At 35.6% G+C, this 22,762-nt stretch overlaps 1 protein-coding gene across 7 annotated transcripts in view; it reads left to right on the top strand.

Annotated features, from left to right (window-relative positions):
• VPS54 (VPS54 subunit of GARP complex) overlaps positions 1 to 22,762 on the top strand; it is a 76,920-nt gene that overhangs the window by 2,933 nt on the left and 51,225 nt on the right. For 2 of the 7 annotated variants that reach the window (XR_005987894.1, XM_041755762.1), the window contains exons 2-4: positions 16,357 to 16,449; positions 17,738 to 17,893; positions 19,764 to 20,005. Coding sequence is in view for 5 of the 7 variants with exons in the window: in XM_041755762.1 (XP_041611696.1) it covers positions 17,758 to 17,893; positions 19,764 to 20,005 (378 nt within the window). In the remaining 2 variants the exon portion in view is untranslated. Of the gene's footprint in view, positions 1 to 12,414; positions 14,245 to 16,356; positions 16,450 to 17,737; positions 17,894 to 19,763; positions 20,006 to 22,762 lie in introns of those variants that run through there. The other 5 variants (XM_041755763.1, XM_041755766.1, XM_041755764.1 and 2 more) reach the window with 5 other exon arrangements.

Below are 22,762 nucleotides of genomic sequence, written 5' to 3'. Positions count from 1 at the left end.
AAAAACAAAATTAATTAAAAAAAAACTAAGATTAACAAGGTTGGTTGTAGGCCTCCTTTTCCAAAGACCCACGTCCCTAACATCCAAACTAATGGTTCTCATACAGGGCGAATTTGCCCTCCAAGAGACATTTGGCAGTGTCTAGAAACGTTTTTCTTTTTTCGATGTCACAACTGAAGGTGGGGTGCCATTGTCATCTAGGCAGGAATGTTGCCAAACTTCACAATGCACCAGATATATCCTATGTCATCCCACCCTCCCCATTCAACAAAGAAGTATCCACCCAAATGGTGGTAGGGTGGTAGTATTGCTTTAAACCTGTGGTTTGCATTATTCCAGTAAGTGCCTGAACTAGTGTTCTCATCTCCCACCAGGTGGGAAAATAGGTCTCACTGAGTACTGTTTAGTACATTAGATTAACCCTTTAAGTCCTCCAACGACTCTCTCTTTGAAGTGGAATAAAGTGGAAGGCCATTAAGGGAGAAGTAGAAAGCAATCTAATTATGCACAATGCAGATATTCTTTAGTCTGTTTAGGTATCTCAAATTCTGAAGAAAAAATTTTTTTCCCTGAAAATGCAAAAGCCTTCTCTTACTGCAGATTTGAACTATTATTGTGTTTTGAATTGTGAGTTAACTGGTGCAAAGGTTTTTGAAATTGCAATAGATATAGTAGTATTTTTTTTATATAGAAGGTTTTTGGTTTTGTTTTTCTGGTAGCTTCAACTGCCAAAAGAGAGAAGTAGTAAACTAATTTTTTATGAATTACTAATGTACATTGTGAATGTCCAAAAAGATTCGGAGATCATATATGAATTGCAACTTTTTTTCTCATTCTTGTAGGCCCCAATTTTGACTCATTTAGTTTGGTTTTATTTTTCATTTAATTTGTTTTTAACAAGCTTAGTTAGTTTAGTGATGAAAGAAAAAAAGACTGACAGTTGGGGGTCAATTTTGCTACTTACCTGCCTTATTACTTAGATAAATTTATTTTTCTCAGTCTTTCTGAGCCTTGATTAGACTCTCATCTATGCAATAGGAATAGTGATAATTCCTGTATTATAATGTGATTGTGAAAATTAAATAAGGTAAGGTGTGTTTAGGTGCTACGTCAACTATAAAACACCATGTAAGAATTAGTTCCTACACCTGGAACTAATATAATATGTTATTTGTCAATTATACCTAAATTTTAAAAAGTTACTTGTTTCAGAAGAATCAAATTAGAATAGGATATAGAGGGTACCAAAGTTAGGAATACAGACAGCAAGGCAGAGAACAGTGCCTGCAGATAGTATCTCTAGAAAGAAGAGAGAAATTCTAAAAATATATTGGTAACAAACTAGTAAAAGAACTAGTATTATCACCAAAATTTCAAATTCTTCCCTATAAGAGCAAATTGACTTCTTTCAGTAGCACCTGAAAGTATCACTGTAAATACGGTATAATACAGGCGAATATAAGTTAAGGAGAAAGGGTTACCCGTTTTTAAAATATGCTATTTGAAAAGTTATGAAAAATATATAATTCATTTCAGAATTAAAATTTTCAGAAGTGACATATTTGTACAAAAAGTTTTAGCCTTTTCAAGAGTAAGCTCTAGTTATCTGGATTAATTCCCTAGTTGGGAATAATTCTTTATGTCTTGTTTTATAATTAGGGGGTACTCTGCCCCTAGTAATTGCTCTTCAGATATGAGGCTTTAACTGAATAGAGTTTTAAAGTCTATTCACTGTAGGATCTTAATCTCTTTCTAGATTTGTTTCTTTTTCTGTTATTTTTCAACATCTTTTTGCACAAAACGAGATGCTTTGATTTTTCTATATGTCCAGTAGTCCGTAGATGCGCTCTAGTGTTTAGAGTTGAATTAACTATTTTAAAACATTATAAAAAACATGAAATGAATGGGGAAAAATGTAATCTCTTACAATTTTTTTAACTGGTCAGCTTTACAGTCATGCAAAATTAAGACTTGAAGAAACAGAACTGGAGCTATTGAATGAGATTTTTCTAGGGTAGCATTAGGTTAGAATAGTTGGAGACAGTATTAAGAAAACATTATGTGGTTTTTTTTTTGTTTTTATTGTAAACAAATTGGATTTAAGAAGGGAATTTTCATGGCAAAAAGTGTTACTGATTTGGAGAATTTTATAATCAAATAGTTGGCTTTTTGACTCACAGGAAGTTGGTGTTTGGGTATGAATATTGTGGTATGCATCACATTTTATGATATGGAGTGAATAAAGTAAAACTTTGAAATCATATAAATATGTCAAGAAAGTTAATGTCTTGTTGTTGATGATGTTGTTTCAGTTTGGCTAGACTGAGGGGTAGATTAGAACCAGGTTGTAAAAAGTTTTTGGACTTGATAGATGTGTATCAAAGAATACTTAAGGAGAGGGGCCTAATCAGATCTGAATTTTAGAAAGATGATTCTAAAGTTGAGTGAGGTTAGGACCAATGAATGACTTTTGGTAGGAGATTCTCATAGCAGTTTAATCTGCAAATAAAATCCTGAACTAGATTACTGACAATTGGAATGGAGAGCACGGGATGGGTGTGTGATTAATTTTGGAGATAGAATCCATAGGACAGTCCACATTGGTATAGAAATTAAAGAATGTAGAGATCAGGGAGTCAGGTTGGCTCTAGGGTCTCTAATTTAGGAAACAGATTATGTTGCCATTAACTGAGCTAGAGAAGGAGTAAACTTTTGGCAAGTGGAGTCAGATGAAGATAGTAAATAATGAATTTAAGTTTTGGATATATTCAGTTTTCATCTTTGAGACTTGTAGGTGAAGATGCCCAGTAGGCAGTTATAAATATGGTTCTAGGACACTGAAAAGAGGTTAGAACTGGAGAAAGATCTGGAATCTCTTCGGTTTTCTCTATCTCTCCTACCGTTATCTGAGTTCAAGCTACTATCTTCTCCCACTGAGATTACCGCAAGTTTCCTATCTGGACTCTTCTAGTCTTGGTCTTCTCCATTTCATTCTCTTTGCTATAATCAGTGATTTTTCTAAAGGGCAAATCTGATTATATCTTCTCATCATAAATTATTTCTGTGACTTTAGGATGAAATTCGCATTCCCTATTCTTTTAATAGATTTATAAATTCATTTAAGTTCTTTTTTTTTTTTTTTTCATTTAAGTTCTTTTCCCAATTTACCTCTCTAGCCTGTGACTCTCCCCAACTCCCCTCTTCCCCCAAATATATAATTTTCTCATTTAAAAAAAAGATTTTATTTAAGACAGAGCAAGTATATGTGCATGAGGGGGAGAGCAGAGAGAGAGAGAGTCTCAAGCAGCTTCCACGCTGAGCCAGGAGCCTGACGTGGGGCTCAATCTCACAACCCTGAGATTATGACCTGTGCGAAAATCAAGAGTCAGATGCTTAATTGACTGAGCCACTCAGGCACCCCTAATTTTCTCAGACATACTGAATTACTTCTGGTTTCTGGCAGAAGGCTCTTTTTTCCCCTCCAAGACTTTGCACATATATTCTCTATTCCTGGAGTATTCTTGTCACACACTTCCTCCCCATTTGTTTGGCTCATTTCTAATTATTGTTAGTTCTTGGTAAGCCTTCATTGATTCATTATTTTTATAGAAAAAATTTTAACCTACAGAAAAATCAAAAGAATAGTGGAGTGAGCACCTAATAGTGGAGTGAGTTTACATATATAAACCTCCCCCTCCCATACACATTTCCCTTTGCCAAATCTAAAAGCAGGCTGTAGATTTTTGATGCTTTACGCCTAAATACTTAAGCATACATTTCCCAATTATAGGGACTTTCTCTTACACAATCACAGTATTATTATGACACCTAAAAATATCAACAGTTACTCAATAACATTATTAAACATACAGTCCATACCTAAATTTCTCCATTTGTCCCCCCAAAATTTTTATGGCTTTTTTTTCTCTCTGCTAATGCAATATTCAGTCAGGGTTCATGCATTGCATCCAACTGGTATGCCTCTTTAGTCTACCCCATCTGGACTGAGGCCCAGTGCCTCCTTCTCTTCTTTGGTTTATCCTTTGAAAAGTGAAGGCATTTGTGCTCGAGTATATTCCATATTCTGAATTAGTCTGTTTCTTCATGGTTAGATTCTGGTTAGATATTTCTGGCAAAAATATCATGTAGATAAAGTGTATTCCTACCACTTTATCACATCAGGAGGCACATAATGGCAGGCTGTCACCTTCTTGGTGATTCCAGCTTTGATCACTTGGTAAGGGTGGGAACTGATAGATCTCTCTACTATTTAATTAATAAATAATTGATAGGGTGATAATTCGTGGCCATGTAAATATCCTTTTCCTAATAGCCTTTTAGACCAGTGCTTTTACCATCCATTAATGGTCCTTGCTTGAATCAGTCATTGCACTGGAGGATTACAAGGTGATTTTTCTATTTTAGCTGTCTACTTTTATTGGCTTTTGAGGGCAGTGAGGTCAGATTAGATAAAGACTGAGAATAGGCAATTAAATTTGGAAATCAGGTCATTCCTCACCTTTTCCAGAGCCAAGTGAGTGGTGAAGTTGGAAGGTAGGTTGCTAAGGAGATAGATCAAAGAACGAATAGAGATTTGCCAGTGAAGGGGAGGCAAGAAGTAGTAGCCTGAGGAAATAAAGAGAAAGGACTTTATTTAGCACTTGTACTTTTTTTTGGTGGGCTGATGAGATTGAAGATAGGAGAGTCAGGGAATAATTAATAGAATAGGGTCTCAGATGAAGTGGGAAGAAATGAGATTAGGAACTGCTGATTAGGGGCTTAACTCTGGACAAGCGTAGACACCTGTATTGTACCCCAGAAGTTAAGAGTTGTGAGGATTAGGTACAATTGGATATGGAGGGAAGAAGTTCTATCTGAGGACTCTTTTTCTTTTGTTGTGAGGTAAAAACACAGTTACTTTTTGAGTGTGGGATTGATGAGGGTAAACTAGGGGACATGAGCAGAGTGATGGAGGTTATAAATACTGTGGGGATGGGGAAAGAGCAGTGTTTGAGGATAAATCAGTGAAAAGACTGCTGAGTAGGGCCTTATCTGAGGTTAGAATTTATACATTTATAATCTGATGTTCTATATAAATTTTCTCTGGTGTTCTGCAGCCAGGAACGAAGCAAAGATAGATTGAAATTGGATGAGGGAGGACAGAATTGAACATGCAAGGGAGACTCTTGAAGTAATTGACAGGGAATAAATCCAACTGTCACTTTTGTTCTTAGGAATAGATTAAAATATAATTTCTTCTAGCACATATTTTTAAGGTAGGGTAAGTTATACAGATTTTATTTTAAATTTACTCTTCTTGTGTAGGCATTTTTGATATGTCTAATGGTTTACGTATTTAAGACATATATATTACCAGTAACTTTGAATGATATAGGGTTTATTTGCTAATCTTTGAATATGACACCAAGAACAGAATACTAACATTCTTTTTTTTTTTCAGAATACTAACATTCTAATCTGATTGATTTTTGACAAAAATTTCACTAATAATATAGTCGTATCAATGGTCCCAAAAGGAGTAAGATAAAGCATCTAAGTTATATTTGGTTTCCATTGAAAAAAAATTTTTTTTATCACAGTTTGGTTTTATCATTCAATTATTGCCATTTAAAAATATTTAAATTTAATATTATAAATAGTATTCTTTCTATCTTTCTAGTCATGATTCTTTCTCATTGTTCCTTCTTGTCACTAAATTGAAAGTAAATGAGCAATGTCAGGAAGCACATGTATTCAATTTCCTACAGGACCCTGGGCCTTATAATGTCAAAAGAGAATGTAAAGAAAAGGCAAATAGTACAACTGTGTTCTTACGTTCTGGTTTTGACTTTGTTTTTATTTTCTGGGTTCACTCTAGCTTCTTCTGTGCTCCTTTAATACCCAAAATAAGTAGACAAGTACTTATTTATGTGGCAACCTTAATTTGTGGGTATTTCTTGAAAGCCCAGATGTTTATGTTTAAATTTTAGCTTTATTATTGAGATCTTTGTGATAAATAATTTAAAAGTTTTTAAGTACTTAAAAAAATTATAATTAAACTAGATTTTGTCAGGTGATGAATCTTGAATGGTGTAGAAGTATATTGCTATTTGTGTGTAGGTTGTATCAAGGAAGCCTATCTATAACATTTACCAGAAGTTGGCTCTTAAAATTCCAAAAGTATTTTGAAAAGTGCTTCTTAGAATGTGAGGTATTTGAGGTATCTTAAATTACTGATTTAAAAAATAGTCTCGACTGATTTCTGTCAAATTGATCTTTGGTAGGATATTACAGTATGGCTTTTTCCCTTGCATGTATCAGTATATCAGTTTGCCATTATTTGTTCGTTTGCTTTAAAAAAAAAAAAAAAGAATTTAGTATTGACTTTTTTTCTTTTTTACTAAACTCAAACCCACAATTGTATCACAAAATGTGACAGAGCTAGAGCTCTGTCTCTACACCATATTGCTATTATGTAAAATGGCAATATGTGTAAAAAAATGTAAAAAAATTTCCCACTTTATATCTTCTCAAATTATAAATACATATGTTATAAAAGCTCACTAATGAGTTATTTAATTACTTGGGGGTATCTGGGTGGCTCAGTTGGCTAAGTTTCTGACTTAGGCTGGGGTCATGATCTCTGGGTCTTGGGATTAAGCCTCACCCATATTGGTGTTCATACTTACCCCACTACCTGCCACAGGCCCTGTAGGAGGTAGGGAGGGAATCTGCTTCTCCCTCTCTTTCTCTCTGCCTCTCCCCCTGCTTTGTGCATGCTCTCTTTCATATAAATAAATAAAATCTTTTAAAAAGTTCATTAATTACTTAAAATTCAGAACATATTTCCTGTTGAAAGTATTAAAATGATGGCTCACAGTAGCCAAGTTGCAGCTCAGGAGTTATCCCTTTGCTAAGAAAAATAATAGTAGGTTATACTGATGAAAATTTATCTTTTTCCTTAAGGAGCAGTTTTCTAGCCATCCAGGTCTTATAAAATTCTTTGAACCTAAAACTGTCCTAAAAAAAAAAATCAATTCTTACTTGATCTCAGGGTTGTGAGTTTGAGCCCCACGTTGGGTGTAGAGATTACTTAAATAAATTTAAAAAAGTTAAAGTCAAGTCTTAAAAAAATCTTATCACAGTTAGATGATTGTTGCTACCATTTATTTTTCGTATAAGATGGACGTAAATATTTGTTAGTGTAAATAATTGTTATTGGATCTGAAGAGGAGAGAAAGAAGAGAGGAAAGTACTGGATGTCTGAAATGGATGAGAGGCAATATAGTGAAATAATTTAGATTTTGGTTTTTTGGAGAGGCAATATGGTGTAGAGACAGGCATGGAATTTAGAATCAGAAGATCTGAGTGCAAATCCCATCTTCACAATTAATTAGCTAAATAGTCTGAAACCAAATAGTCTGAACCTGTTTCTTCATCCACATAATGCAGATCACTGATTCATTCAGACATGTTTTTTTTAGATTGTTAGACCAACAAAATAATCAGAATGAAAACAAGCAATTATGAAATGTATAGTGTTTAGTCAAATAGTAGTAATAATGTAATTCTCCTTTCTGTTGCTTCCCTCTCCCTTGCCATCTTTCCTTCTTTCACTGATAACATGTTTTCACTCTTTTTTTAAAAATTTTTATTTATTTATGATAGTCACAGATTGAGAGAGAGAGAGAGAGAGAGAGAGAGAGAGAGAGGCAAAGACACAGGCAGAGGGAGAATCAGGCTCCATGCACCGGGAGCCCAACGTGGGATTCGATCCCGGGTCTCCAGGATCGTGCCCTGGGCCAAAGGCAGGCGCCAAACCGCTGCGCCACCCAGGGATCCCCAATGTTTTCACTCTTAACCTTAGGACTTTAGAACTTGGGTGGGAGTGTACCCGAGTCTCAACTGATTCCACTCCCTGCCCCCTATAAGGGAATTAGAGAAGTGGGATGGAGTGCACTTTTTCTGTTACCGCCTTGCTCATTTTCTCACTGTTGCCTGACAGAGTCCTGTCTTTCTCGAGGTAGGGCATAGTGTAAGGTGCCTCACAGTCCCTAGGTGTCATTATTCTCTCTCTGCCTTCACTGCCATACCCCTAATCCATATATCTAACTCTTCTTTGTATATCTAACTCTTCTTTCTCTCTCCATTTTCTCTCTCCAGTACCTTTTCTTATCCCTTCAGTTGGTTTCTTGCTGTTTGCCTACAGATATACTCAGGTCTCCTTTGGCTAAAAAAATTCTTGCTCAAATCTTAGTCACTTCTTTCACCACCAAAGAGATGTTGATCTTGTTGCCTTTATTACTTCATCACTTAATTAACCTTTTGAGGTACAGCTTCTGTCCTAACCACTGTCCTAATACTGTTCTAAATCAGTAACCTCCTTGACTTCTCTCTATGGATCTTGTTGACACTACTGTTCACACTTTCCTCCTGGACACTTCTCCCTTGCTTCTGTAAGGATGGGTATTTCTGACTTCTTTCTTCCATTCCCTGTAGATGTATTTGCCCTACCCCTTTCTCTGAGCTCTTATTAGCCGCTACCCCCCCCCCCCACACTTTCTGCACTTTCCCTTTGTGTATTACTTTCCTATGACTAGAAGTATTCTCTTTTATTCCTGCAATGCAATTGAACTGGGAAAAGCGATTGAAAATTCAGGGAGGCTGGATTCTGTACACTACAGGAGAGAATTTTTTTTCCTTTTTTTTTTTTTATAATTTTTTTTAACTTTTATTTATTTATGATAGTCACAGAGAGAGAGAGAGAGAGGCAGAGACACAGGCGGAGGGAGAAGCAGGCTCCATGCACCGGGAGCCCGATGTGGGATTCGATCCCGGGTCTCCAGGATCGTGCCCTGGGCCAAAGGCAGGCGCCAAACCGCTGCGCCACCCAGGGATCCCGAGAATTTTTTTTCCTAAAGCAATTATAGTTGTACAGTAATAATCTGCTTTCGAAGAAGTCCGTTCTCCACTATTAAAGGTTTTCAAATGGAGACCAAAAAAGGCCCCTTGTAGAAAGGACTCATTAATTAGGTAGAAAGTTGAGCCAGATGTTCTTTTAAAGTCCCTCCCTGGGGCACCTGGATGGCTCAGTTGGTTAAGCATCTGCCTTCTGCTCACATCATGATCCCAGGGTCCTAGGATCGAACCCTGTGTTGGGCTCCCTGCTCAGTGGGGAGTCTGCTTCTCCCTCTGCTCCCTGCCTATGCTCTCTGTTGCTATTTCTGTCTCTCTGTCTCTCTCAAATAAATAAATCTTTTTTTAAAAAGTCCCCTCCAATTCAGAGATTACAATTTTTATCTGCTCCCATGGATTCAACTTTGACCTTTATTCAGATGTTTTCTAAATCATCTGCCTCTGCCTTCCCTCCCTCATCCTTTCTCTCTCACATAGTATGATGACAAGTTTGTCATCAAACTTGCTTCTCTTCTAGGCCACCTATTTTCTAGTTTCAACATCATTTTCCAGTATTCTTTTTTCTCTCCTTTTATGAGTATGGCTTTGAGAACGACTGTTCTATTCTTGGGCTACTTTGTTGATAGTAAATTATATGTGCCCGGGGATCCCTGGGTGGCTCAGCGGTTTAGTGCCTGCCTTCAGCCCAGGGCGTGATCCTGAAGTCCCAGGATTGAGTCCCACATCGGGCTCCTTGCATGGAGCCTGCTTCTTGAACTTTTTAAAAAAAGTTTAATTAATTTAATTAATTGAGAGAGAGAGAAAAAGCAGGAGCAGAAGGAGGAGCAAGGGGAGAGGAAGAAGCGGACTCCCTGCTGAGCAGGGAGCCCAGTGCTGGACTTGATCCAGGGACCCCTGGTTTATGACCTGAGTTGAATGCAGATGCTTGACTAACTGAGCCACCCAGGCATCCCTATTCATTGAAGTTTCATGCATTTTACCAATTGCTTAGACTTTGCTAAATGTGGTATAGGAAGGTGAATGAAGCAAGTATAGGTTTTCAGTATAGTGAGGGAGACAGAAGATTAACAGGTAAATAATTGGTTATAATTTAAACAAATACTACAAAGATCACAAAGTATCATGCTAGTGAGGACCAGTGGAAGGGAAGGGAGAGGATGTGCTTAGATACAGTGGTCAGGAGAGGCTTGTTATGCCACTAAGCAGATAATGTTTTGTTGTATACCTTTTCATATATTATGTGTATCTAGAGAGAGCTATGTAGTTTTTATATCAAATGGGATTTTGCTATTATTATTTTACTATTTTGTTCTGTTGTGTAATCTCATAATTGAGTCTCTTGAAAGTATAGCCTTTGTTTCTTAATCTCCCTACCAATTCCACTTCAGCTTTTTTTTTTCCTTTCAGGATTTGATTTAAATTCAAATTAATTCACATATAGTGTAATGTTAGTTTCAGGGGTAGAATTTAGTGATTCATCCGTTGCATATAACACCCAGTGCTCATTACATCAAGTGCCCTCCTTAATGCCCATCACCCAGTTACCCCACTTCCTCTCCACCAATCCTCAGTTTGTCCCTATATCTAAAAGTCTCTTATGGTTTGCCTCCCTCTTTGTCTTATTTTCATTATCCTTCCCTTCCCCTATGTTCGTTCGTCTCTTTTGTTTCTTAAATTCTACATATGAGTGAAATCATAGGGTATTTGTCTTTCTCTGACTTATTTTGCTTAACATAATACCTTCTGGTTCCATCCATGTCATTGCAGATGGCATGGCAAGATTTCATTCTTTTTGATGGCTGAGTAATATCCTAGTGTGTGTGTGAGTGAGACATCTTTATCTGTTCATCAGTTGATGGACATTTGGGCTCTTCCCATGTTTTGACTATAGTGGACATTGCTGCCATAAACATTAGGGTGCATATACCCCTTTGAATAACTGTGATTGTATCCTTTGGATAAACACCTAGTAGTGCCATTGCTGGGTTGTAGGGTAGTTCTATTTTTAACTTTTTGAGGAACCTCCATGCTGTTTTCTAGAGTGGCTGTATCAGTTTGCATTCTCACTAACAGTGTAAGAGGGTTCCCCTTTCTCCTTACCCTTGCCAACATCTGTTGTTTCCTGAGTGGTTAATTTTAGTCATTCTGACTGGTGTGAAGTGGTATCTCCTTGTTTTGATTTGTATTTCCCTGATAGTGATATTAAGCATTTTTTCATGTGTTTGTTAGCTATTTGTATGTCTTCTTTGGGAAAATATCTATTCATGTCTTCTGCCCTTTGCTTAACTGGACTCCTTTTTGGGGGGTGTTGAATTTGATAAGTTTTTTATAGATTTTAGATACTAGGCCTTCATCTCATATGTCACTTGCAAATATCTTCTCCCATTCCATGGGTTACCTTTTAGTTTTGTTGATTGTTTCCTTTGCTGTTGAAGCCTTCTATCTTGATGAAGTCCCAATAATTCATTTTGCTTCCCTTGCCTTTAAAGATTTTATTTATTTATTCATGAGACACACAGAGAGAGAGAGAGAGAGAGAGAGAGGCAGAGACACAGGAAGAGGGAGAAGCAGGCTCCATGCAGGGAGCCCAATGTGGGACTCAATCCCAGGTCCCCAGGATCACGCCCCGGACTGAAGGCAGTGCTAAACCACTGGGCCATCCAGGCTGGCCTTCCCTTGCCTTTAAAAACATCTAGTAAGAGGTTGCTGTGACTGAGGTCCAAAAGGTTGCTGCCTGTGTACTCTAGGATTTTGGTGGATTCCTGTCTCACATTTAGGTCTTTCATTTTGAATTTTTTTTGTATATGATGTAAGAAACTGGTCCAGTTTCTTCTTTCTGCATGTTGCTGTCCAATTTTTTTCCAACACCATGTGTTGAAGAGAATGCCTTTTTTCCATTGGATATTCTTTTCTACTTTGTCGAGGATTAGTTGACCATATAATTGTGGGTTCTACTCCAACATCTGCAGTCTGGCCTCCACACCCACTGTTGGACTTGACGTTGTTTCTGATGTGACTGGTCACTGCCTAATTGCCAAATCTAAACGATGTTTTTTTTTTTTCCCTTTTATTTGTGAATTCTGAATTGATTTTTCTCTCACTTTCTTGGATGTTTCTTCTTTATCACAAACTTTTCCTACAATTTTTTTTAAGATCTTATTTATTTTGAGAGAGAGAGAGAGAGAGAGAAACAAAAAACAAAGAGCGCGCGAGGGCGGGGGGCAGAGGCAAAGGGAGAGCTCATGTGTGGAGCCTAACTTGGGGCTTGATCTCACAACCCTGAGACCACAACCCTAGCTGAAATCAAAGAGTTTGACGCCTAACCGACTGAACTACCCAGGTGCTCTGCTGTTTCAGGATTTATTTATTTATTTATGGAAGAGAGCATGCATGTGTGCACACACGCGTGGTAGGGAGGGCAGAGAGAGAGGGAGAAAGGCAGAGTCTGCTGAGCACAGAGCCCTACTTGGGGATCAATCTCACAACCCTGAGATCATGATGTAATCCAAAATTAAGAGTCAGATGCTTAACCAACCAAGCCATCCAGGTGCCCCTATATCTCTCATTTCTTTCTTAAGAAATGTTTAAATCCTCTTAGATTCTGTTCTTGGCCCTCCATACTGATAATCTCCTAGAGTGATGGATTAAAGTTTATAATGATTTACCAGTCTTGTGGATCAAGTCCAAAGTCCTGTGTAAGGTTTCACCCAGCTTAAGGATTATTCATTTCTTTTATCTAAGGAAAACAAGAAATGAACCTTTATTAATACTTATTTTAAGAATTGATACTAGTACCTTCAATCAGTCCATATGTTAATTTATCTGATGATTATCTTTATTTTAACTGGTGGCTCTCAGCTGGGGTGATTTTATCCTCTCCCCTCTTTTCCCCCACCCCAGGATGTTTGACTTTGTCTGAATACATATTTGGTTGTCATAACTTTGTGTGGAGAAGGAGGAGAGGGTGCTATCGGCATCAAGTGGATAGAGGCCAGGGATACATCTAAAGATCCTACAATGTATAGGGGGACAACACTCAATAACAAAGAATTATTCAGCTCAAAGTCTTAATGATGCCATGGTTGAGATACCGTGCTTTAACTGGATTTTAGCATTTCCTTTAATTATGAGTGTAGGTAATCCTTCACAGGGGTATTAGTACTACCTGTAACTTTGTCATTGGTAGAAATTTCAACTATTTTCATGTTGCATTAATTTGTTACAGGTACCTTGAAATATTTCATTTATTGCTTAGACATTAAGATAGGTTTGCATTAATTGAGAAGCAAAAAATTACTATATATTTAAAAAAATTTATCTCAGTATAGTTGTCCATTGTAATCCAATGTATTTTATACATTACAGACATTATTCTGGGAAGGGTTCTGTAGACTTCACCAGATTGCCAAGGAATCCTCAGGGCAGAAAAGCTTAACCCCTGGTTAAGAGGCTTAATTAGATTGGGTTAAGCATTTTTAGTGAGAAATGCTTCATAGGTGATCACGTTTATAATTTCATGAATCACTTAATATTAAGTTGTTTTACTGTTATTAATGATGCCAAGTTTGATGACTTAGTTAAGGTAGTGACAGCCAGATACTAAAGATTCATTCCTGGGGATCCCTGAGTGGCTTAGCGGTTGAGCTCCTGCCTTCGGCCTAGGGGGTGATCTTGGAGTCCCGGGATCAAGTCCTGGGATCGAGTCCCACATCAGGGTCCCTGCATGGAGACTGCTTCTCTCTCTGCCTGTTTCTCTGCCTCTCTCTCTATCTCTCTCTGTCTCTCATGAATAAATAAATAAAATCTTAAAAAAAAAAAAAAAGATTCATTCGCCCTTTGCATTGCTAAGTAATCTGTGGGGGGTAACACTTTGGCACTAGGTGAGTTTTCTGTTTCTGAACAACTTTTCACCTAATAATTTTAGCATATGTTGATGATCTTTGCCTCAATTTTTTTTTACATTGGGATTACAAAATCATGATTTTCTCATTCAATTATTCTTTCTACATTTATTACTGGCTTTCTTCTGCAAAGAAGAACTTTCCTTTCTTTAATCCCACTCCAGTTCCTTTTCCTCATCTCTTTGTTTCCCCTAAGTATCACTCTGTATTCATTATTTTTTATTTATCCAGTAGATTATGCTCAGGTAGCTTTCTTTTCTTTTTTTTTGCTCAGATTTTCCCCCATGTGGCCAGTGGGAGCCTCTTTACCTTGGTCCTTTGTTCTTTTGACAATTCTTCTGGTCTGTCTTTGAGCATTTACTTGCTTTCTGACACAAGAGTTCCCAAGGATCAACATGTTCTTTCTTTGCTCCAGGTCTGGACTCAGGTATTTCTTCAATGAACCATGGTTTCTTTGTGGGGATAGGTATACTTTTCACTTGTTCCTTGAACGTAGGGTATTCTACGTTCAGGGAACAGCCTAAAACAAACATTTTTCCGTGTAAATTAATGGTAACCGTTTCTTCACTTTACACCATTTTAGTTTTACAAAAGATTTCATAAGTATTCTACTTATCATCTCATACCCATGCTCTTATCTATTCACTAAAGGATTATGAGAAACTGTCTAACATTTCTCTTCTGATCTGTTCTACACACCACCCATTTCATTCATCTTTAAAGTATTCATTATATACTATTTGTGCGCCAGGAACTGCTTTAGGCACATAGAATACATAGGAAAATGGAAACATCAAGAAGTTCCTGGTCTAATAGAGAAGACCTATATAAAGACCAAAATTTCAGTATGATTATTGCAAAAAATAGAAATACATAAACGGTGACTAAATGTGAGAAACCAAAGAAGGATTCAAGATAACAGTTGAGTATGGTATTGTTAAAATTATGAAAAGATGATCAGATGAAGAATGGTAGAGTGATTTATAGATTCTTATTATGGGACGACTGATTACATGCCAAATTTGTTTCTAGTTGTTACAAGTGAAGGTATTGGAAATCATAGGTTACCTGCATTTGGTTCTTAGAGCTTTCCTTTTCCCTGTATTCTGTGTTTTTTGTTTTTATTTTTGCTATTTTTTTTTCCTGGATAGACTATTCTTAGAGAAACTTTCTTACTAGGATGCCTTATTATTTTTGTTCTTTAGCCTTTCAAGGAAAGATTTTTTTTTTTTTTTTTTTGCTGAAATTAGTTTAGAGGCCATGGGGATTTGCTGTATTTGTTATGCATCCATGCCTTATGAATAAACCCATGATGTTTTTTTAACAATGATTGCACATACCAAGTATCTACCATATTTATGTGGTCATTAATACAAATTTTAGTTCTTACTGTGGGGAAATCTTAACTCAGGATAGTTGAAGGAAATGAAGAGTCAAATGGTTTAAAATTGGGACTCACCTATGTAGACAGTCCCCTAATTTTACATAATCTCTTTATAGCTAGAGATTTTCCCTCTTTTCCTAAGAATTAGGAGAGGTGTAGGAAAAAAACAGAAAATCTGCATGTTTCCCAATTCAAAATTTTTTTTTTTTTTTTTTTTTTTTTTTATGATAGTCACAGAGAGAGAGAGAGAGAGAGGCAGAGACACAGGCGGAGGGAGAAGCAGGCTCCATGCATCGGGAGCCTGACGTGGGATTCGATCCCAGGTCTCCAGGATCGCGCCCTGGGCCAAAGGCAGGCGCCAAATGCTGCGCCACCCAGGGATCCCCCCAATTCAAAATTTTTAATGAGTAAATAAGGTGTCCCTCCCCTGCCCCCACCCTCGCCCAGATACTGAAGTAATTTATAGGAGTCTAGAAATGTTTTTGTACAAGTCCCCATCTCCTCAAGTATTTCTGGCTGAGATGGCACTTAGGATTTTTCCTTGCTGTTAAAATGACATGATGGTAAATAGAATAAATTGAAATTGTAGTGTGCTATTGTTGGAATAAATATTTAACTTATCTGACATCAAACAATGGGCATTCAGCATAAATACGTTTTCCAGATATTTGTAGCTACCCTCTTTAACATGTCAAAATGTTTTTAGTTTAGCCATTTTGTTTGATGAAATTAAAAGGTTAGATTTAATGTTAAATTTAGAATTGTCCTACTGAACATTTAATATACAGGATTATGTATTATACAATATTTCCTATCCTTTATTTTTTCTCTTTCAAATATATGATGCTTTTATACAAAAACAGTCATGTACTTAATGTGAATGGGTGTAACTTCTACAGGTCAGTGATGCCTTGCAAGCCAAGGCTCTCTGACTAATTTGTCTAACCATACTCTGTGTGTGTGTGTGTGTGTGTGTGTGTAAATAAAATATGATTTGTCAGTACTTACCAATGCAAACATTTTACTCTAACCATGTCAGTTTCCACATCATTTTAGGATTATTCCATGTCCCTTAACCTTTTTTTTATGGTAGTGTTTGCTTTCTGGTCAGGGACCTTGAGGGAAGTTATTTATCTTTGTGCATTTTCTTAACAGCTTGTTTCTTATGGTCTCAGTGAGTGGTGTAATTGGATGTGTTTCCTTTGCATTAGGAGGACTGTGACAGATATTCAAAGAAGTCTGGGAAATGTAAGTTTTAGCTTTCTGATAAACTAGAAGGAAGTTAGATTAGATGAACTTTTTTGTCATCATTCTTATTAGCCTTATGTCTCTGCTCTTTATTTCATATTCTTATTCTATTCACAAGATTTCCTTACTAGGCCTTTCTTTTCTTTTCTTTTTCTTTTTTTTTTAATTTGTTGAAATACATGTATTTGTAAGCTACCTAGTCTTTCAGGGCCTTACACTTAGACAAGGTGATCTCTAAGTTCCCTTTCAGCTATAAACTTCTGATTATGCTTATTTATTTCTTCATTGAAAAATGTTTACTGAATACGTGCTATTTGATAGATAATACCCTGCAATATAAGATTATCTACCCTCCAATAATAAAATAATACATGTTCTTCAGTATCCAGGTTATGTACTGCTTCATTTGTAAAGTTCTACCTGGCACTGTAGCTTATATTATGTTGGCTTGCCCCACAAATTCTTTTAGGACTTACGAAAAAATGTAGACATAGGTTAACTTGTGTTTTCCTAAGTGTTTTGATTGTTTTGATTACTTAATGTAATTGTAGGCACCATGAAGAATTACACTTCTTTTATAATCATTTAATATAGTGACAGTCCACATAGTGATAATTATGATAATTAGCTTTTGTGAACACTAACTTTGATATGAGCATTGTTTTATTTTTTATTGTAGATGATTTTTTAATTTAAATATTTTACTTAAATTCAATTTGCCCACATATAGTATAACACTTAGTGGAGATGAGCATTGTTTTAAATGCTTTACATATATCCATTCCTTGTAATCTTACAAAATGTTTATGAAATGGGATCTCTTTTCATCTCCATTTTTACAGATGAGGTCGGAGACACAAAGGTTAAATAAATTTCCTTAAGATTATTCTGCTATTAAGTGAAAGAACCCAGGCAGTCAGACTTCAAAAACTCATTCACTTATCCATTTTGCTATAATGCATAATTACTGTATATTTGTTGAATGAATGGGTGTTTTCATCTTTAATATATGTATTAGTTACAGCTGTAGTATCTATTTTGTACTTGGGATAAAAGACTAAGGATATTTCACTTTGAGGAGAATAGTTTTCAAACAAGGACAAACAACTTTCTTAGTAAACTATTAGGAGTGACTCTTACAGTTAATAGTATTTAAATTGTGTACTTACAGCTTGAGGGATTTTAGATAAGGGGTCTTTTTTAAAGAAAATTTGAGGCATGCATCATACTTATAGATGAACTTTGATTATGTTAAGTGTCTTGATGATTACTTGTTACTTGTTTTCAGTTGAGTGGTGATTTTATGCAATGGCTTCAAGCCACAGTTCTTCACCAGTGCCTCAAGGAAGCAGCAGTGATGTTTTCTTTAAAAAAGAGGTAGATCCAACAAAACACATTCGACCTGTGCAGTCACTGCCAGACGTATGTCCCAAGGAACCCACAGGTAATGCCTTTCTTTCTTTCTTTCTTTCTTTCTTTCTTTCTTTCTTTCTCTCTCTCTCTCTCTCTCTCTCTCTCTCTCTTTCTTTCTTTTAAACTGAGGATCTGTATTATTTTTAGAGAGTAGTCAGATTCTATATAGAATCTATATATAGATAGATATATAGAATATATATATCGTTCTATATATAGATCTATATAGAATCTGATGGTTCCAGTTGACCCTCCTTGAACAACACAGGTTTGAATTGCATGGGTCCACTTATATGCAGGTCTTTTTTTTTTTTTTGTAATACAGTAGAGTACTATAACTATTTTCTCTTCTTTATGGTTTTCTTCATAACATTTTCTTTCCTTGAGCTTACTTTCTTGTAAGAATACAGTATATAATATATATAACATACAGAATATGTGTTAATTGTTTATGTTATTGGTAGGGCTTTCAGTCAACAATAGGCTATTAGTAAAGTTTGGGGAGAGTTAAAGTTATATGTGGATTTTTGACTTACATGGAGGGGGTGATCTGTGCTCTAACCCTCGCATTGTTCAAGGGTCAGTAGTATTTAAAAGAGTAAATTTTATAGTTTTAAAACTAAAGAGGTCAATAATTTCGAAGTAAGCTTTTTGGGAAATTGGAATATAGTTCTCTTCATGCATTTCCATAGAAGTTACTTGCGTAAATTGATTAAAAAAAAGTTTTGAAAATGAAGCTTCAGATTTAAAGTTTTTTAGTTAGTCGTAGTATAGTGGAGTTTCATTATTTGAATTCCATGTTCGGAAATTTGCCTACTCCCTAAAACTTATTTATAACTCCAAAATCAATACTTGTGGTACTTTTGTGGTCATTTGCAGTCATACACAGAGAAATGAAAAACTTGAATTGCCTGATGCACATGTCCCTAGCTAATATTGAACAAGACAGCACTCTGCCTTCTTGTTTTAGCACTCATGCTATAAACAAGTGTCCCTTCTGTGGTCTATTAATGCCACATTTTGTGCACTTTTGAGATTTTTGTTGGTGATTTTGCTGTTTAAAATGGTTCTCAAACGTAGTGCTGAAGGGCTTTCTAGTGTTTCTAAGTACAAGAAGACTGCAATGTATGTGCCTTATGAAGAAAATTCATTCAGTGTGAGTCGTGAGTTCAGTGTTAATGAATGAACAATATATATTAAATAAGGTGTCTTTATTTTTTATTTTTTTATTTTTATTTTATTTTTTATTTTCAATAAGGTGTCTTTAAACAGAAACACACACAAAATAAGATTGCTTATTGATCAGTTGATGAGAATTTTGTGACCAGAGGCTTGAAGGTACCTAACCCTGTATTTCCCCTAGGAGCAATTGTTCAGTATTTGCTAATTGTTACATTATAGAACAAAACTATCATGAATAACAAGGATCAACTATAATATTTCTTTCCTCTATGGTTAATGCCACAGCAGCATTTCTGTCATCTATTTATAAGCCAAACAAAGGGTATTAGAGTCCAGTGTGTCTGCCATACTACAATAGAAGAAAGGTGTATTTGTGAAAAATCTGGAGTAGTAAAGGATGCAAGATATACAATAGAAAGATAGAAGAGGAAATTGAAAAAGGAAAGAGAAATTGTACATTAAGGAAAGAAATTAATGAAAGATTTTACCATTCACCCCACCCTGCAATGACAACTCAAATTTTGCATATTCTTCATTTTATACATGCTTTTCTTCCCTTGGTGAAAGCTGAAGGTTATTAATCAGACTGATTTTCATTAAAATGTTTGTTGCAGAAGAATTTCTATTTGTAGAGTAGGAACTAAGCATTTTTCTTTTTCTAGGATGTACTTTCAAATGTAGAACTTAGTTCACAGAGTTCTCTTGTTTACTTTTTGCAGGTGATTCAAATAGTTTATGTGTTGCCCCATCTCTAGTTACAGATCAACATAGATGGACTGTATATCATTCCAAAGTAAACCTCCCAGCAGCATTAAATGATCCTAGATTAGCAAAAAGAGAATCTGACTTCTTCACAAAAACATGGGGATTGGACTTTGTGGACACTGAAGTCATACCTTCATTCTACCTCCCACAGATCAGCAAGGAACATTTTACAGTGTATCAACAGGAAATCTCTCAGGTAATACCTAATCAAAAGGAAAAGAAAGATCTTTAGTTTGATTAATTGTAGATTTTTGGCCAGTAATCTTTGATGAGCTTACAGTATTATTTTCTATCTATATACATTCTATTGTCCTGGGTTGTATTTAATTCTTTACTTAGATATATGTACATATATTTCTCTTACTGTAGTGATTTTTCAAAATACACTTTTCTAATGGTGCTAAGATTCATCATAAAATCCACCTTACCTACCAAGGAGAAAATTGTTCAGTTAGGCCAATAAAAAACAGATTTGTGAGGTTTAAGAAATGAGCAGAGTAGAACTGTTTCTGTGTCTCTCATTTACCACAGAAAATTGAACAGAACATGCTAGGTCTAGCAGAGAGTCTTAATATGTTGCTTTAAACTCAGTTCTAAGTAAGAACTGAAAAAGTGCTTAGTTTAAGAAGGCTTGTTATTCATTTAAGAGTAGGTACCTCTTTAAGTATTGTATTCCAGGCTTGCCTCACCCTATTATCAGTCCTGGTAGAATAACTAGAACTTTTATATACCATTGGTGGGAATTTAAAGTGGTATAACCCTTTTGGAAAACAGTTTAGTGGTTTCCTAAAACATTAAAAATACTTCTGGTTCAGCATGTAGGAAACTTGGAAGCTTCTACTCCCATTCTCACAAGAAAAAAATCTGAACAAACTGAAAATCAGCAATTTAAAAGCTTTTCAAAGACCATAGCCCAGGGGCACAAACTCACTAAAGAAAAGCTACCTAATCCTAGGTCTGTAGAGTGCTTTGGCCTCCTCCCACATTTTACCACCATATCAATAGGGCACCTGTATAATAATAAGGGAATACAACGGAAAGGACTGCATGTCTCAGACTTTATTTAAGTTTGCAAAGTTTTGGAGCACCTGGGTGGCTCAGTTGTTGAGCATCTGCCTTTGGTCTTGATCCTGGGTTCCTGGGATTGAGTCTTGCATCAGGCTCCCTGCAGGGAGTCTGCTTCTCCCTACTCCTATGCCTCTGCTTCTCTGTGTTTCTCAAGAAAAGATAAATAAAATCTTTTTTTTTTTTTTTATTCATCAATAGACTTGAAATGACAGAGGAAAGAATCAGTGAGCTTAAGGAAATGTTGATAGAAACTTATCAAAATGTCTGGGTTAGTGAAAGTATTGCTTAGAGGGAAGTTTAGTAGCATTATGCATATATTAGGAAAGAAAAAAATCTAAAATTAATAATCTAAGCTTTCGCCGCAGAAGACCAGAAGAAGAACATGTTAAATCCAAAGTAAGTAGAAGGTGAATCACTATGTTAGGTACCTATGTACATATGTACCTGTGTACTAATGTAATATTGTGTTAACTATACTAAACAAAACAGAAGAAAACAAAAGAAGAAAATAAACACACAAAATCACAAAAACAGAAGAAAATAAATAATAAAAATTATACCAGAAATCAGTAAAACTGAAAACAAGAAATTAGTAGAGAAAATCCAAACTGAAAGCTGGTTTTTTGAGAAGATCAATAAATTGGTAGCTGTCTAGCCAGGTCATTTAAGGAAAAAAGAAGACCTAAATTTCTATATTCGAAATGAATGAGGACACACCGCTAATGATCTCATGGACATTAAAAAGATAATAAAAGAATATTATGAACAGCTCTATGCTTACAAATTCCATAACGTAGATGAAATAGATCAATTCCTTGGAAGACACAAACTTCCAGAACTTACACGTGAGAAATAGACACTCCGAATAAGACTATACTTACTAAAGAAATTGAATCAATAATAATAATCAATAATAACCTTTCAAAATAGAAAACACCAGGGCCAGATGGGTTCACTGTCGAATTATACCAACCATTTAAGCAAAAAGTTTTACCAGTTCTTAATTACCTGTTCCAGAAAGTAGAAGCAAAGGGGATACTTTCTAACTTATTCTTAGGCAGCATTAACCTAACATTGACATTAGACAAAGATATTATTAAAAAAAAGTCTATAGACTACTATACCTTATGAACATGGATGCAGAAATCCTTAACAAAATATTGGAAAATCAAACCCAATAATGTGTGAAATGAATTTTATACCATAACTAAGTGAGATTTATTCCAGATATGCAAGGCTGATCCAATATTCAAAAAGCACTTTGTGTAATCCATACATTAATAGGCTAAAGAAGAAAAATCATATGTTCATATCAATAGATGTGGAGAAAACATTGAAAAAACTCAGTACCCATTCATGATAAAAACCCTTAGCAAACTAGGAATATAGGGAAGCTTCAACTTGATAAAGAACATCTGTAAAAACCCTACAACTAATTGTGAGAAACTAGATGCTTTCCCACCAAGATCAGGAACAAAGTAAGGATGTTCCTTCTCGCTGCTCCTTTTGAACATCACTCTGGAGATTCTAACTATGCAATGAGATAAGAAAAGGAAATGAAAAATATATACACTGGGAAGGAGGAAATAAAATTGTCTGTTCACAGATACCATGATTGTCTATGTAGAAAATCCCAAAGAATCAGAAAAGAAACTTCTGGAACTAATAAGCAGTTATAACAAGATTGCAGGATATAAGGTTTATATTACAAAAGTGAATTGCTTTATTGTGTGCTAGTGATGTCCAGTTAGAATTTGAAATTAACACAGTGCCATTTATATCAGCACCAAAGAAAATGAAATACTTTGGTATAAATCTTAACAAAATATTTGCAAGACCTATATGAGGATAACTACAAAACTGATGAAATGAATCAATGAAGAAC

The sequence above is a fragment of the Vulpes lagopus genome, chromosome 5 (genome assembly GCF_018345385.1).
Source record: "Vulpes lagopus strain Blue_001 chromosome 5, ASM1834538v1, whole genome shotgun sequence".
In the NCBI taxonomy this organism is placed as follows: domain Eukaryota; kingdom Metazoa; phylum Chordata; class Mammalia; order Carnivora; family Canidae; genus Vulpes; species Vulpes lagopus.
Note: the sequence above shows the minus strand (reverse complement) of the source record. Positions and strands in the feature narration are given on the sequence as shown.